Below are 17,840 nucleotides of genomic sequence, written 5' to 3' on the forward strand. Positions count from 1 at the left end.
AGTCGCCAATGTAGGTCTCCATCACCTTGATCTCTGGTCCCGACAGAGTACAGTCGTCCTCAGGACAAAGTAGTGCTAGGGAGAAGGTCAATCCGCAGTCATATGGTCGGTGCGGTGGAAGCAAAGTGGCCGTGCCTTGTTGAACACCTCCCAGAGGTCCTGGTACTCTGCGGGAATGGTGGAGAGGTCCGGGGCAACTTCCGAGCCCCCAGGAAGACGTCCCAGAGCAGGTTGTGCTGACTTCAGGCAATGGGCGTGGAAGAACGGTCTCCAGCCCATGATGGCACCAGTAGACCAGTTAATAAGGGGATTGTGTTGCTGGAGCCAGGAGAATCCCAATACCACGGGAATCTGAGGAGACTTAATGAGCAGGAACTGGATAGCCTCGCTGTGGTTTCCTGACACACGTATATTGATGGGAATAGTGTTGTGGGTGACCCGGCCTATAGAGCGCCCGTTCAGCGCTCTAACGTCCATCAGAATGAAGTGGCGATGCCCAGCTCAGAAGCCAGGGTAGAGTCCAAAAAACTCTCATCAGCCCCTGAGTCGATGATGACCTGGAGAGATTTTGACTGGTTTCCCCACAGCAGAATGACATGAAACTGAGTTTGAGTAAGGGAAGCAGAAAAGTTCTCCATATGGCCCACCAGATTACTCACTCCTACCGGTGAGCCTGGTCTTTTACGTTCTTCGGGATAGGGGGCAGCATTTTCACTTTTGGATAAATAGCATACTCAAATTCAACTGCCTGCTACTCATCCCCAGAATATAAGATATGCATTTTATTAGATTATTAGATTTGGATAGAAAACACTCTGAAGTTTTTAAAACTGTTTGAATCATGTCTGTGAGTATAACAGAACTTATGTAGCAGACAAAACCCAGAGGACAAACAATTCAGAATTCTTTTTTTGAGGTCACTGTCTTTTCAATGAGATTTCATTGGGACACCAGATTTCTAAGGGACTTGTTTGCAGTTCCTACCGCTTCCACTGGATGTCACCAGTCTTTGGAAATTGGTTGAGGTTTTTCCTTTGTGCAATGAAGAAGTACGCCCATCTTAAATGAGAGTCACTTGAAGTAAATTGTTTGAGAGTGGCACATTACCAGAAAAGTTGCGTCAGTTTGTTTTCTTTTTGTATTGAACACAGATCATCCCGTATTCAATTTGATCAATTATTAACGTTTAAAAATACCTAACGTTGTATTACAAAAGTAGTTTGAAATGTTTTGGTAAAGTTTACATGTAACTTTTGAGATATTTTGTAGTGATGTTACGCAAGTTGAAAGCTGTGTTTTTCTGGATGAAATGCGCCAAATAAATTTACATTTTGGATATATATTGACGGAATTAATCAAACAAAAGGACCATTTGTGATGTTTATGGGACATATTGGAGTGCCAACAAAAGAAGTTCGTCAAAGGTAAGGCATGAATTATATTTTTATTTCTGCGTTTTGTGTCGTGCCTGTTGTGCTATTACCAGATAATAGGATCTTATGCTTTCGCCGAAATGCCTTTTTGAAATCTGATGTTGGCTGGATTCACAACGAGTGTAGCTTTAATTTGGTATCTTACATGTGTGATTTAATGAAAGTTTGATTTTTATATAATTTTATTTGAATATGGCGCTCTGTATTTTCCCTGGCTATAGGCCAGGTGGGACGATCACCTACCCCAGAAAGGTTAACAGACAAGAGTCCCGCAATACAAGCAACTCTTAGTGTTGAGCCTGTATAGCCGTTCCGCTTGAGACAACCCAGCTCTGCCTAGTTGCATAGGCTCGGGAAACGTTGACTCGGCCGTCTTCGGTGACTCTCGGGGAACATCAACGAGGCCGTTGGGTACTTCCGGGATGCCTCGTAGGCGAGGTGGGATCCTTGGACGGGCGAGTGAAATCTCCTCTCCTCTCCCTCTGTCGTTCCCGTAGTCGATCCTGATGGTCAAGGCGATGAGGGAATCGAGATCCATCGGTAATTCCCGGGCTGCAAGCTTGTCCTTGACCTCCTCCGAGACTCCGTGTAGGAACATGTTGAACAGCGCTTCCTGGTTCCAGGCAATCTCAGCTGCCAACATGCGGAAATCCACCGCATAGTCTGCCACACTGCGGGAGTCCTGCCGAAGCTGGAGTAGCTTCCGGGCAGCCTCTCTCCCGGAGAATGGGGCATCAAACACCTTCTTGACCTCTCCCACAAACTCCTCTAGACTGACGCATATGGCCGGCTGTTGCTCCCATACAGCTGTAACCCAGGCGAGCGCCATCCCAAAGATCAGCGTGATAAGGTATGTTATCTTAGAGAGGTTTGAGGGGAAGGAGGAGGGCTGAATTTCGAAGATGAGGGCACACTGAGCTAGAAACGCCCGACAGGTGCCCGGCTCTCCATTGAATAGTTCCAGGGGAGGTAAGCGGGGCTCCCAGGAAGGCGGAGTGAACGGTGAGGCGGCACTGCTAACAGGGGCTGTGAGGTTACCGTCGTAGTAGCATGCCTCCCGGCCAACCCGGGGAATTGCTCCAGCAAGATGTCCAACGCCCGAACATGGCGTTCGGCCAAGGTGTGGACCCCCTCCATAAAGCCACGAAGCAATTCCTCGTGCCTACCAATGGTGGCTCCTTGGGAGAAGATGGTGTTGAGGAGATGGCATTGCGCAGCTGGTCTGAGTCTGCCGGGTCAGTCATGGCGAGTTCGTACTATCACGTTTCAGGTACGACAACGTCAAAGTAACAACAGTTTATTAATCGAACCGGGGCAGGAAAAAAGCAGGTCAAGGGCAGGCAGAGGTCGGTAACCCAGATAGGTGGGGGAAAGGTAGAGGATGGCAGGCAGGTTCAGAGCAGGCAAAGGTCAGTAATCCAGAAAGATGGGGTAAAGTTACAGGACGGCAGGCAGGCTCAGGGTCAGGTAGAATGGTCAACACCGGGAAACCTAGGAAACAGGAACAATCGAGAGACAGGAGCAGAGGGAAAACCGCTGGCAAGCTTGACGAAACAAAACGAACTGGCAACAAACAAACAGAGAACACAGGTATAAATACACAGGGGATAATGGGGAAGATGGGCGACACCTTGGGGGGGGGTGAAGACAATCACAAAGACAGTTGAAACAGATCAGGGTTTGACAAGTAGCTAAACTTCTGAGCTAAATTCAAATAGGATACTTCAAGCCCTTGTATTGTTTAAAATTGCAGGTGTAACATTGAAAACAAAATGTATTTGTCTTGTTATTTCATTACCAGATAATATTGGGAATAAGCCCACTAGTAATTTGTAGTCATTATATCCAGAATAATTAATAGGACGAGTGTTGGATGTTGTGCAATATTCTATCCTGCACAATTGTGCACAGTAAACAATCCGAGGCACAAAACATATGAAAATATGAACTCATTACCTTGATGCTTTCTTTGTTAAATCTAATGAGAACCTGCTGTAAATCAAGCAGACAACAACAGATGATCCACCTCAATTCGCTAGGGATATTAGATCCAACTTATATCCAGGCACAACTGTCTTCACCAGTTTAACGAATGAGACACTAAAATATTCTGGATATTTATTGGCAAATGTATTTTTTTTCCGGGACTTGGGCTGTTGTTGCATTGCTTGCGCTATCACAACAGCTGTTTGTCTTTCCTGAATCAGATGATGATGTGTGAAAATATCACGGAGTAATTAAACAGCTCGACACCAAATGCACATCCAACAAGTATTATGCACAATTATTAAAGAACCACGTTAATGGCAGTATCAATATTAGTTTTTAACTATCAAAGTAAGGTGACTCTTTCAGTTAAATGCATTTGAAAAATGGAATGCTTCTATTGTTTTGGATTTGTGTGCCATGAAAACTGTTTTCACCATGTGAAAAAACTGTCCAACAGCTACATAGATACAGGATTTTTACAGGGTTCTAAGTTCAATGTCGAATTTAACTCATTAATGCGTAATGTATGATATAACGACAACTTACACCGCCATACATTCAAGGACAGAAAAATAATGTTTTATGTCACATGATTTTGGACAACTCCTTCAAGAGTTGTCCAAAATCACCAACATTGACAGGGGGTTGAACCTGTTACTTTTCTTGATTATATCTATGACGCCCCCCCTTATATCTTAATGTAATGACACAAACAAAAATTGGCAGATTATTATAAATTACTTATCAACAGCTGTAATAAGTTGTCCAGTGTAGGAAATCCTCACTGGTACACTAGTTTATAGAAAGACACCCATCTATTGATAAATAATGTACATTAATGGAAGGCATGATGATGGCCCATATCCAAGCTGGATTTTCACTCTCAAGAGCTTCACAACTCTTCTGTTGTGAAGATTGGACACCTTGACAGGAGAGGAGGAGAGCTGCTGCTTAAAGTCTAAAGTTTCTCCTCGTTCTTAGGGATCATTTGACAGAGAAGAAATCACAAAGATAAAGCCACATCTCTGTAAATAAACACAGTTAATATCTCTTCATCAATTTAGAATTCAATAAAAGGAGCAAAAGAGACTATGCTATGCCATCTCAAGCCATATATCCCTGGCATAGGCAAACTGTGTGAAGCAGTTTCCCTCTTCCTCTCAATGGCAAAGCATGCAGTGGTCAAATAGGCCTGTAGAGGGCAATTATGCTGCACAACATCGCCAAACAAGGGGGAGGAAAACTCAGGCAGGAAAAATGTGTCTCGATTTATCTTGTCCTATATTTTTTGGTAAGCATTTCACCCTGAAAGAAGAGCTAGTTTTTTCCTGCCCTCTCCTTCGATTAGAACATTCATTAGGTAGCCCAATTCAGACAGGAGGTACAATGCCCTCATTCATTTTGACATGCAAATCAGCTATGTTCATTATGATCAAATTACTGCAGATTTTCAGTGTGGTGGAAATATGTTATAAGACAATAGGAAAATTGGACACATTCTGAATCTGCAGCAGTTTTATCCTCAGAAAATAATGACGACACGCTGCAATCAGCCATTTCAGTTGTTTCATTTAAACACCAGGCATTACTGAGTAAATGTACAAAGAATTTACAGGATATCTTTATATTTATGACAGTATTTTGAACATGTTTGAATATGTTATATGACTGGCTTCTACTATTTCATATGTATGGCCTGACCTGACAAACTCCATGGTTTTTCTGACAAAACAGGATTAACAGTGGGTGCCTGATACTGTTGCTCCTTCACACACAGAGACGCATAGGAATCACTTCGGCATGCTTGAGCTATGTGAAAATCCACATCACTTCTCATAGAGGGGCTATGTTTGAAGCTTTGCAGTTTGCCGCATTTTGGATCGACCCAGGGTCTGTTTGAGGAAGCAGACACACTTATACCCCTAGGACAGAAAGCTTATACTGTCTTTTATGTCAATTACGGTCAATAATGCAATACGCAAGAAGTAGAATATTATTCCCTATGACTTTGTTGAAGAAGCACAAAAGTGTGTTGGACTTACTGGCACAATTAAAATGAATCCATAAACTTTTATATTAGAGCGTATTTTCAAAGGAATCTCCCAGCTAATGAGATAAGATTCACTATTAAATGGCTCATATATTTGATGCATGACTGTGCTTTAACTGTGCATGACTGTGCTTTAATGCAAAAATTGCTTTAATGCAAAATTGTAATATATGTGAAAACATGTATTTATATCCCACGTCTATCTTTTTGCCTCAAAACACCGAAGGGAGAAATAAATCCATACACGATGAGCAGCTAAACCCACAGCTCATAGATCAGTGTCAGCCAATCAGAGCCCTGGATTGTGTTGATAACACGTTGCTCAAAGTGCTAGTGGCCTTGATGAAAAGCTTCTAGCAGTGCTCTCATCACTCTTCATTTGCTGGGGCACCAGACCAGTTCACTGAAACTAGCTGCTCTCCACACCAAAACACACATGCACGGAAGCAAGCAGGCATACACACAGTTGTACATACACACACACGCATACACACAGTTGTACATTCACACACACACCATTATCAGTAAACAAGGCATGTCCAAGACATTTCCACATGACTAATATTCCCTCTAAAGATGTATCTACATTTTTGCATTTCTTTGTTCATGGATTTCATGTGCTGCAGAATATTGTACTATATATTATTTGACTTATATTACATAAGGTCCTTCCATGAGATATGACTTCTAATTAACAGTTAAGTGTAAGAACACCATTCGCAATATGAAAGAGCAAACATTGATTACCAAAGCAGCAAAAATCTATTACATTATGCAAATGCTGGATTGGAAATGCTGTGAAATTACATTCTAAAACATTTAACTATGACTAGGAAGCAATCAACTATAACCAGCAATTGCCTGGTGAGGGTTGTTTGATATAATGACTACCAATAGGTGCAATACGGCGACGTCAGACAATAACTTTGGCTGCTATTAGATCTAAGCCTATGCTGAAATCCTATTTACAGTGCTCAACACATGTATGCATTTGCATGCAAAGATACAGTATCAAATGTATTGTGTTTGAAATATATACCAGTTGCAAGTGCTGGGGATAATTCAGCGTTTTGGTTATGCCTACATCACTATATTATATGTCCAGGCAATATAATTTCTTCAAGGGGATTTGTTCCTTACAACTGTTACTAAATGCACAAATGACATGCACCTGGATATAAAGTTTCTTATTATAGATGCTATTTTTCTGTGCAAATTACTTAGTAATCCCGGCTTCTTTGTTTAACGCTTAAGGGATTTGGATTGGTCTGTCATGTGATTGTTCATTAACGATAAAACCTAGTCTAAGGCAGCATCCCAAATGGTACCATATTCCCTACATAGTTCCCTAATTTTGGTTGAACCCTGGCCAAAAGTAGGGCACTATGTAGGGAATATGGTACCATTTGGGATGCTGCCTTAGTCTGATTAATATGCACAACGTTGTCCCATAGCTCCTCATAGCAAAAAGACAATAATAAGTGATGTGCCTTGATCATAATTAAAAGGGACTCAAGCAGTGTGGGAAGATTACAAAGCAATGGATTTACAATTCTGAAGGTGTTGTGAACGTGATGAATTTACCACTAAGACATTCCAGTAGATACTTCTCTCCAACAAGCCTCTGAAAGCTCAGTGGGAATGACATTTATATCACATAGCAACGCAGTGTAAGTTGAGTAAAGCTCTTTAAAACACATGCTATCTTTCAAAAATGAAAGAAACTCTAGCTAGCATTCCCTACAGCCAGACACATGCTTTGACATTTAATCAATTATTAATTAAGTGCAACAACATTGCGTTCTCCAGTTATCTCATATTATTAGGCAAAAGCACTTAGCCTACACACTTTATTCAACATGATTTAGTTCCAAGACTTATAATGAATGTATTCAACAACCAGTCAAATGCTTCCATTTTGATTGAGCTGTATAACATTGAAATGGCAAACTTCAATGATTTGATCAGATGAATTATCCAGCAGCAAAAAGTGTGATACAGCGAAAGAGAGAAAAAAGGAGTCATAAATTCTTAAGTCTAAAGGCCACCAAAAGGCAGCGTGAAGGACACATCTCCTATTTGCTCATCTATGTTAACTCAAAGTCCAGAGGGTGTTGAGAGGTAGTGCCCTTCAGCCGAAGGACAAGCAGAGACACACATTACTCTGAATTACCTCAAGACAGCCAGGGCAGAAATCCTAAACTGATGTACTATACAAAACCTCACAACCCCTCTCTTCTGCTCTGTATTACTAACAAAAACAACAGGAAAATTGGGGGTTGCCAGAAACTCTCCTGTTGGAATCAACATTTTAAATGAATCGTCAAGGGGATGACCTTGAACACTTCAACTTAAGGTGGAATGTGAAGTTTAACTTCTCTTAAGCCGAGGGTAAAGGCTGACGAAACGGATCATGTTAACTAGGATTAAAACAGACTGGGTTTTGGCAATTACAATACATAATGGATGGGATCTTGTTTTGTGTCTGGGTTTCGATGAGAGTGCAGCAGGGGGGGATTGGAGGGGCCTCTTGGGGTTATGATTCAAACTGGCTGACTCAAAATGGTATTCATATCTTTTAGGCCCCTGCTCTTATGGAGATATTACAGCCTTAGATTGTTTTTCTGCTGAGCAAGGAAATTGTGCCTCACATAGCCTACGCTTGACATTAAACTGTGTGTGTGTGTGTGTGTGTGTGTGTGTGTGTGTGTGTGTGTGTGTGTGTGTGTGTGTGTGTGTGTGTGTGTGTGTGTGTGTGTGTGTGTGTGTGTGTGTGTGTGTGTGTGTGTGTGTGTGTGTGTGTGTGTGTGTGTGTGTGTGCGTGTGCTTATCACATCCATTTACTACTCAGAGGGAAGAGGCTATTCAAGGCTTGTTTTATGCAGCCTTTGGCACTTTTTCAAGCCATCACTTGCTTATCATATTCAACTGTGCACAGTGCAGAATTTCCTTCAAAAAGTACATACATTAAGTTAATCGTCAAAGACTAAGAGCAAGCGCCAGGCTTTGTTTACCCTCTTCTAAGTTTTCTCGCAATGTGCAAGTTATTTATATTTGACAAGTGAGATTAGCCATCTCTTCTTCTGCTACAAACCTTCTGAAGACATCAAGCTCGAAGTAGAAGACATCTGCTTCACGCTCTCTCTAATTGTCTCACCACTGAGCATGAAGCGCACATTCATCACCCTGTCTGCTCTGCAAGATGCCTGCACACCACCTCATACCAACCCCACACTGCACCTGACAGAGAGAGGCCAGAAGAGGTAGGACGGTCTGAGGACAAAATTCTCTTTCCACCGTACATGCAGCACTATGCGGAGCACCCATAGCATCCCCTTCTCACCGCTACCCTCCTTCCTGCTCTTGCCTCAGGCTGCAGAGCCTGCAGAGACACCTGGGCCATGCTTAGCCGTTACCCTCTGACCTGCCTGTCAGCCAGAGCATGTGCAGCATGGGGGACCAGGAGAGCAGGAGAAGAGAGAGAAAACATCCTGGATAAGTGGTAGATATTCTGTCACCCCTCAGGAAGAAACATGCGGAGGATTGAGCGTGGAGAGCAGTGCAGGTGGTGCAGTGACAGTCACCTCCCTAATCAGTCAACTCCGTACTGTGTCAACTCCGTACTCTTTCAACTCCATACATTTCACTATTCCTCAACCTCTGATCCTCACACTGTCTGAGTAGACTAATACAGCATTGTTTTAATAGCTGAGTTGCTTTATATTTGGAATAAATAAGGACTGTTTTTCCTGTTTGTTGTCTGTGTTAATCAGAGCCTTGGCTTGACTTTACATAATGACCCTGACACTAGTCTTTGGGTGAAAGCACAGCTTTGAGCCAGACAGCAAGTGATCTAATTCAAAATGACAGAGGTCAGTAGCCTTTTAAAACAGGTGGACCTTGGGTTTAATGGAGGTCATTATTCAGACGTACTGTTGTTGATGTTCAGGTGCTTTCAGGTGTGCTACTTCACTGTCTCCAAGACCTCACGCCAATGCTAAAATATGTAAAAATGTACAATACTACATTATGTGGTACTGTGTTTTTTATATGTTTAGTTTCTCATAAGTCGAGGTTCTAGGTTATTTCTCATACAGTAGACAGTGCTTATCTCTAATATATTAATTCAACGTAAACTGTTTTTAATATATTAATTCAACGTAAACTGTTTCTCATATAAATACAGACGTCAATGTTTGCTACTCTTTTCTTCTCCTGGTAGCCAGTTCACAGTTCAATCTGCCGGCGACAGTGGGTTGATTCCTTTCAGCGCGACTGCGTGTGTAGAGATGGGGAGCAGCTTGGTCGGTGCTATCTGGAATCCTTGGGACGGCCTTACCACATTGAAGTTGAAATTTAAACCATTTTTAAAATAAAGTCCCGTCCTGTGTTTGTTATTTCTTTAAAAATCAAGTCGTATCCACCAGCGGTTTTCTGGCAAGCTAGTTGTTTTTAAATTTAAATAAGCACTAAGTACTGATAGATAGGATAACATACACCATTACGTGTCTTTTTAAGATGCTGTTCATTCTGTTCATTATATTATATCCATCTAAAATTATATCATTAATCATGAAGATTGAATATGATATCCTTCACTGTTTGAAAAATGCATACTGTTTGAAACTAATGAACTACGGTTGGCTTGTTATTTATGATCTAATGATAATGTCCTTGTGTTTTGGATTTTCAAGCATTCACACCTACAGGAAGTGAATTCAAAAATGATCATTTCAATACTTTATTTACTCAAACAGGCTATAGAGTGTTTATTTAAAGTTCTTTTACATTTTGAATTCGTTTTTAAAATTAAATTTAGCTAAAACCTAATACGAACACCTTGGAACAGTTTTTCATTAATGTTTTATCAAAAGATTTCACTCCAAGTGTGTCATTACTTGGCTATAACTTCTCATACATTGCCACATATAAATAAGTCGTATTATGTCTGCTGACAGAACTCCCAAAACATGCAACAATTATTAGCAGACTCACGCCAAATCCAGACGCGCTTTGATATTTGGAGCAAAGGCTAGAACATGGATCACCATAGTCTCCAGTGAGCAGGACTTTTATGGACATTCTGTAACTTTGCATTAAAAAAAATAAGATTTTTAAGAAATCTCTCTTTAGAAGTTAGGCCTAAGTCCCAGGGAACAAAACGTTCATATAGTACCATAGTTCCAGTCTCATCATTTTTCATTCCCTGCTCTAGAAGAACCAACATTGCGCTGTGTAAAGCGAATTCACAAAATAGCGTTTAAAAAAAACAATGCCTTTTGTATGTAATCGTGTAATAGTGTCTGTAGCAATGTCACAGAGTGAGAAAATGAAGAATAATGGAGTTTTCATGCGGATGGAAAACTCAGTCATTTAAAGCCATCTGTCAGAAGTGGTAACATTCTGTAAATTGTGAGGCAATGTCCTTGGCAAGAAGGCAAAGTGGTCGATTCAACCAAAGGAAACAATGGTGGGGAGGTTACTGGACTGAAACACAGGGGAAAGAGGGGTCATTCATTATCTGGCTTTGTCTTGGTGGGGAAACAACTACAGGTAAAAAATATGGATTGCTGACAGAGTAGGAATTGCACCTGAAATCACTATTTCATGTGGTTAAAACTGACAGCTTACATTATTTCTACAGAAAAATGGGTTATGAAAAACTACAGTAACAAATTGCTGGGACTCAATGCATCCGTAGAGTCTATCCATCCGTCAAACCCTCCTTTGAGAGGGACTTTCCATTATTTTAAAAGCGAAAGCGAATGACTTATACATAAAATAAAATGTATCCAAATTACTACATTTCATCTGAATTATGTTGGGGCCGCAGATCCGGGTGCCTTGTGTGAATTCGCCGGCGAGTAGGTAACTGGCCTTTACCCTCCGTCCTATTGGCCAACATGCAATCGCTGGAGAATAACCTGGATGAGCTCCGTTCGAGACTATCCTACCAACGGGACATTAAAAACTGTAATATCTTGTGTTTCATTGAGTCGTAGCTGAATGACGACATGGATAATATACAGTTAGATGTTTTCTCCATGCATCAGCAAGACAGAGCAGCTACTGCCGGTAAGGTGAGGGGTGGTGGTCTGTGTCTATTTGTCAATAACAGCTGGTGCGCAATCTCTAATATTAAGGAAGTCTCGAGGTTTTCCTCACTTGAGGTAGAGTACCCCATGATGAGCTGTAGACCACACTATCTAACAAGAGAGTTTTCATATTTTTTTTCCGTATCAGTCTATTTACCCCCACAAATCGATGCTGACACTATGACCGCCCTCAACGAGCTGTATAAAGGCCATAAGTAAAGTAGAAAACACTCATTCAGAAGCAGTGCTCCTATTGTCCGGGGACTTTAATGCAGGCAAACCTAAATCCGTTTGACCTAATTTCTACCAGTATGTCACATGTGCAACCAGAGGAAAAGAAATTCTAGGCCACCTTTACTCCACACACTCTATCCGCCTGATTTCTGCTTACAAGCAAAAACTAAAGCAGGAAGTACCAGTGACTCGCTCAATACAGAAGTGGTCAGATGACGTGGATCCTAAGCTACAGGACTGTTTTGCTAGCACAGGAGTATACCACCTCAGTCACCGGCTTCATCAATAAGTGCATTGATGATGTCGTCCCCACAGTGACCGTACGTACATATCCCAACCAGAAGCCATGGATTACAGGCAAAATATCCGCACCGGGCTAAAGGCTAGAGCTGCTGCTTTCAAGGAGCGAGGCAGTTATCCGGATGCTGATAAGAAATCCCTCTATGCCTCAGATGAACAATCAAATGGGCAAAGCGTCAATACAAGACTAATATTTAATCCTACTACACCAACTCTGACACTCGTCGGATGTGGCAAGGTTTGCAAACTAGTAAGGACTACAAAGGGAAACCCAGTGACTGCGAGCTGCCCAGTGACGCGAGCCTACCAGACGGGTGAAATGCCTTTTATGCTCGCTTCGAGGCAAGCAACACTGAAGCATGTATGAGAGCACCAGCTGTCCTAGCCGATGTGAAAATGTTTCACTGACATTTTCAACCTCTCCCTGACCGAGTCTGTAATACCTACATGTTTCAAGCAGACCACCATAGTTCCTGTGCCCAAGAACACCAAGATAACCTGCCTAAATGACTACCGCTCCATAGCACTCCCATCTGTAGCTATGAAGTGCTTTCAAAGGCTGCTCATGGGTCACATCAACACCATCATCCCGGAAACCCTAGATCCACTGCAATACCGTCCCAACAGATCCACAGATTACGGGGGCCCCTCGGGGGTGTCTGCTTAGTCCCTTCCTGTACTCCTTGTTCACCCACGACTGCGTGGTTAAGCACGACTCCAAAACCATTGTTAAGTTTGCTGACAACACAATGGTAGTAGGCCTGATCACCAACAACGATGAGACAGGCTATAAGGAGGAGTTCAGAGAACTGGCCCTGTGGTGCCAGGATAACAACCTCTCCCTCAATGTGATCAAAACAAAGGAGATGACTGTGGACTACAGGAAAAGGAGGGCCGAACACTCCACCATTCACATCGACGGGACTGTAGTGGAGCGGGTCGAGCGCTTAAAGTTCCTTGGTGTCCACATCACCAACAAACTATCATGGTCCAATCACACCAAGACAGTCGTGAAGAGGGCACGACAACACCTATTCCCCCTCAGGAGACTGAAAAGATTTGGCATGGGTCCCCAGACCCTCAAAAAGTTCTACAGCTGCACCATCGAAAGCATCCTGACTGGTTGCATCACCACCTGGTATGGCAACTGCTCGCCATGCGACCGTAAGGCGCTACAGATCGTAGTGCGTACAGCCCAGTACATCACTGGGGACAAACTTCCTGCAATCCAGGACCTCTATACTAGGCGGTGTCAGATGAAGGCCCAAACATTTATCAACAGTCAAAGACTGTTCTCTCTGCTATCGCACGGCAAGTGGTACCGGAGCACCAAGTCTAGGTCCAAAAGGCTCTTTAACAGCTTCTACCCCCAAGCCATAAGACTAATGAACAATTAATCAAATGGTTACCCGGACTATTTGCATTGTATTACCAAACTCCCCTTTTGCTTTTACACTGCTGTTACTCGCTGTTTATTATCTATGCATAGTCACTTCACCCCTACCTACATGTACATATTACCTCAATTACTTTGACTAACCTCTACTCCCACACATTGACTATTTTTCGGTACCCCTTGTGTATAGCCTTGTTATTTTATTGTGTTACTTTTTTTACTTTAGTTTATTTAGTAAATATTTTCTTAACTCTTATTTTCTTAACTGTATTGTTGGTTAAGGGCTTGTAAGTAAGCATTTCATGATTAAGTCTACACCTGTTGTATTCGGCGCATATGACAAATACAATTTCATTTGATTTGTGCGTTTGCACTGTGTTTAGAAGGCAGAAGGCCTAGCTTTGTCCACTCTCACCCACTCTCACTGTCAAGAACATGTTGGAACATGAACCATCGATGGCTTCCCTCCAGCAGTTAATTAGATTTTACAGTACAGTATCTCCAATCAATTAGAGGTCTTACCTTTGCTGATGTCCTGGTACTCCAGCCACAGCTGTCTCTGGACCTGCTTGTTGGGGTACCAGATAGTGCAGGCCTCCTCGAAGCCATAGACAGCCTCTTGTACAAAGTGATTACCAAACTCCCTGAGGATGGAGACAAAATCATGGCGGAGGGTGGCACCATCAAGGGAGTGGATGGCAGAGCTGAAAGCTGTTAGGAAACACAAAGAGGGAGTTAGCAATGGATAGACTACTGACAAATCCATAGCAACACAGTTCATGCCTTGTGTAAAAAAGATAAATTAATGTTGAAAAGCAATGAAACTATCACACCCTGATCTGTTTCACCTGTCTTTGTGCTCGTCTCCACCCCCCTCCAAGTGTCGCCCATCTTCCCCATTATCCCCAGTGTATTTATACCTGTGTTCTCTGTTTGTCTGTTGCCAATTTGTTTTGTTCGTCAAGCCTACCAGCATTTCCCCCCTTGCTCCTGTCTGTTTCTAGGTCCTGTTTTCTAGTTTTCCCGGTTTTGACCATTCTGCCTGACCCTGATATTGCCTGCCGTTCTGCACCTTCTGGACTATGATCTGGATTATTGACCTCTGCCTGCCCTTGACCTGTCGTTTTGCCTGCCCCCTGTTCTAGTAATAAACTTGTGTTACTTCGACACTGTCTGCATCTGGGTCTTCTCAGAAACGTGATAGAAACGGACATAAACCTGACACAGGAAAAAGCTAAAATATTTACATGTATGATACTATTTATTTTTACATTCCATATTCAGAGTAAATCAGTATGTCTATGAAGATAATTGTTTGTTCGTTTTAAGGTCAAAAGTAAGTAAGAAGCACCGGTATTAAAGAATACAAGCCATAAGCATCCTATACACTTATGCTACATTTCAATTTAAATTAGAAAATATGTACAGTATGTACTTGTTTGTAGTTTTAGGTAAACATCCTAATGAAAGCTCAAGTTTGTGAAATGATAAGCTATGACTCCCTATGTTGTTGTGACAGTGCACAGACTATGATTAAAGTGCCATGTGTAAACTTGAGGCTTTCTTTAAGTCTTAAATTGAGCCTTCATGAAATCCTCAGAGGGGAGTCATTGTAAAGCATTTACTCTTGCTGGTGTTTTTATATCTTTGGGAAAACACTAAAAAACATGTATAGCTCTTCAACTGTTCCATTATCATTCGAGAACCCTAGCATTAACATCCTACCACTCACAACATGCTAGTCTTACATTATGAAGCAAAACAGTCCTTATGAAACATTGTGCTTTGGTATCAGGTGTAAAAATCTCTAATAATAAAAAAGCTGCTGAACTCCTACAAGTAATGACACTGAGGAAATGGAATTCTAAAGGCTGTGGTCATGTTTAAAGGCAGAACACTCTTATCTGAAATGCATTAGTAATGGTACATCTATATATGTAATATTTATGCTATACTCCACATATGTGGTGAAGTAAACACAAAATGCTTACGGATACATAAATGATAAGACACGTTAAACAAAACAAATAATGCAAGTCATGGCATCCAAAAAGAAAACAAACAAATCCCAAAACCATTCAAGCCCAAATAAACTATTCTGCAATACCTTTCTGACAGTCTGAAAACTCATGACACATTCATATAAAATCTTTTTTGCATGTTGATGTAGGCCGTTCAGATGCCGAAGCAACACAATATGGTACAAATATAAAAAGGTAGAGGCTGTGGAGCAGACTTTTCTGGACCCCACTTCCAAGTGGCTGGGGGTCCTGGGGCTTCTGCACATCTCTGGGATTCTCTACTTTGAGCACATGATCTACTCTTAGTGAACCTCCCTTCACATTTCTCACTGTCAATCATTTACTTTACAGGTGAAATGCCCACGCAGTATCTTTGCATACCAACCAAACTGTACCCTATAACTCAAGACGATCTAAATGCATGTCCCCATGAGACTGATTGAGATCAAATGGATGTTGATTAAAACTTCTTATGGCTGCAAGGCAAAGTGTTGAGTAGCCAGTGAAATCGTGCCCATTTCAAACGGCCTCCTACTCAAATCTTGCTCGTACAATATGAATATTATTATTCTTTTTGGATAGAAAACACTTTCTAGTTTCTAAAAGAGTTGGAATTATTTCTCTGAGTGAAACAGAAGTCCTTCTGCAGCACTTTTCCTGACCAGGAAGTGAAATGTCAGAAATCGATGCTCTTTTCAACTTGATGCCTATACATGGTCTTAACACTTAGGAGTCTGCTGACACTCTATACGCCTTCCTATTGGTGTAAAGAGGATGTCAGAGAAGATTTTTTTTTGCTCCTCTTGGTCTGTGGTGGAAAAAAACTATTTCTTTGACGTGACCGTCCACTTCCGGTACTCTGAAGGAAGTGGGATTGACTTCTGTTTTGCCTTGGTAACGAACGGCTAACGTCTCCGGCTCGAATTTTTTTTTGATACATGTGACCATATCATCGTAATGTATGTTTTTTCAATATAGTTTAATCAGATTATTGAAACTTTATTCGGGAGTTTTGCCGTGTTCCGTCCTCTGACTGTGTTTACGTTGGAGAAATTTATGCCACTCGGCTAGTGCCAATGCTAATTGAAGAGGGACATTTGCCATTCTGAATCGAAACAACGACTCATCTGGACAGAGGACACGTTCTTCAACATTCTGATGAAAGATCAGCAAAAGTAAGACCCATTTTATGATGTTATTTCATATATCTGTCGTGCATGTGAACTGGCCATGGGCGCCCAATTATTTCTGTCTATTGTAGCTACGCTGATATAGCGATACATTTTGTTTGCGCTGTAAAACATTTAATAAATCGGAAATATTGTTTGGAATCACAAGATGCCTGTCTTTCAATTGCTGCAGACTATGTATTTTTCAGAAATGTTTTATGATGAGTAATTAGATATTTGACGTTGGTGTCTGTAAATATTATGGCTGCTTTCGGTGCAATTTCGGATTGTAGCTGAAATGTAAACTATGGTTTATACATGAAATATGCAAATTTTTCGAACAAAACATATGCTATACAATAAATATGTTATCAGACTGTCATCTGATGAATTTGTTTCTTGGTTAGTGGCTATTTATATCTTTATTTGGTCGAATTTGTGATAGCACCTGATGGAGTAAGAAACTGATGGAGTTAGAAAAAGTTGTGTCTTTTGCTAATGTGGTTAGCTAATAGATTTACATATTTTGTCTTCCCTGTAAAACATTTTAAAAATCGGACATGTTGGCTTGATTCACAAGATGTGCACCTTTCATCTGGTGTCTTGGACTTGTTAATGTGTGAAAGTTAAATATTAAAAAAAAATAGATTTTGAATTTCGCGCCCTGCACTTTGAGCTGGATGTTGTCATAAGTGTACCGGTGTCGGGCTGCCCCCGTAAAAGGTTAAACCGAGTTATATCAGTTTATATCAGTATATTGCGATTTTCGGATATTTCTTAGTGCTGCGTTATAGTGAGTTGGACACGTCTTCGCCACATGGCTAATGTTTACTGCTAATTCCAAAGTTGAAGGCGACAATCTACAACCGAGCAATGATACCTCTGGACAAAAGACAACTTGCCCAAGATTCTGATGGGAGCTCATCAAAAAGTAAGAAGTATTTATGATGTTAATTCGTTGTTCTGTTGAAAAATGTTGACCTACTATTCCGCCATTAATTTCGGTGCGGTCTCGCTTTAACGCACGCGGTATGTCGTAGTAACGTTAATTTAAAAAATCTAACACAGCGGTTGCATTAAGAACTAATGTATCTTTCATTTGCTGTCCAACCTGTATTTTTTAGTCAAGTTTATGATTAGTTACTGATTAGAT

At 41.4% G+C, this 17,840-nt stretch overlaps 1 protein-coding gene across 7 annotated transcripts in view; it reads right to left on the reverse strand.

Moving 5' to 3' along the window:
• LOC129814121 (astrotactin-1-like) overlaps positions 1-17,840 on the reverse strand; it is a 269,237-nt gene that overhangs the window by 83,878 nt on the left and 167,519 nt on the right. For all 7 annotated transcript variants that reach the window (XM_055866935.1, XM_055866939.1, XM_055866938.1 and 4 more), the window contains one exon: positions 14,020-14,208. In XM_055866935.1, the coding sequence (XP_055722910.1) occupies positions 14,020-14,208 (189 nt within the window). The remainder of the gene's footprint in view (positions 1-14,019; positions 14,209-17,840) is intronic.

This window comes from Salvelinus fontinalis, chromosome 17 (assembly GCF_029448725.1).
Source record: "Salvelinus fontinalis isolate EN_2023a chromosome 17, ASM2944872v1, whole genome shotgun sequence".
In the NCBI taxonomy this organism is placed as follows: Eukaryota; Metazoa; Chordata; class Actinopteri; order Salmoniformes; family Salmonidae; genus Salvelinus; species Salvelinus fontinalis.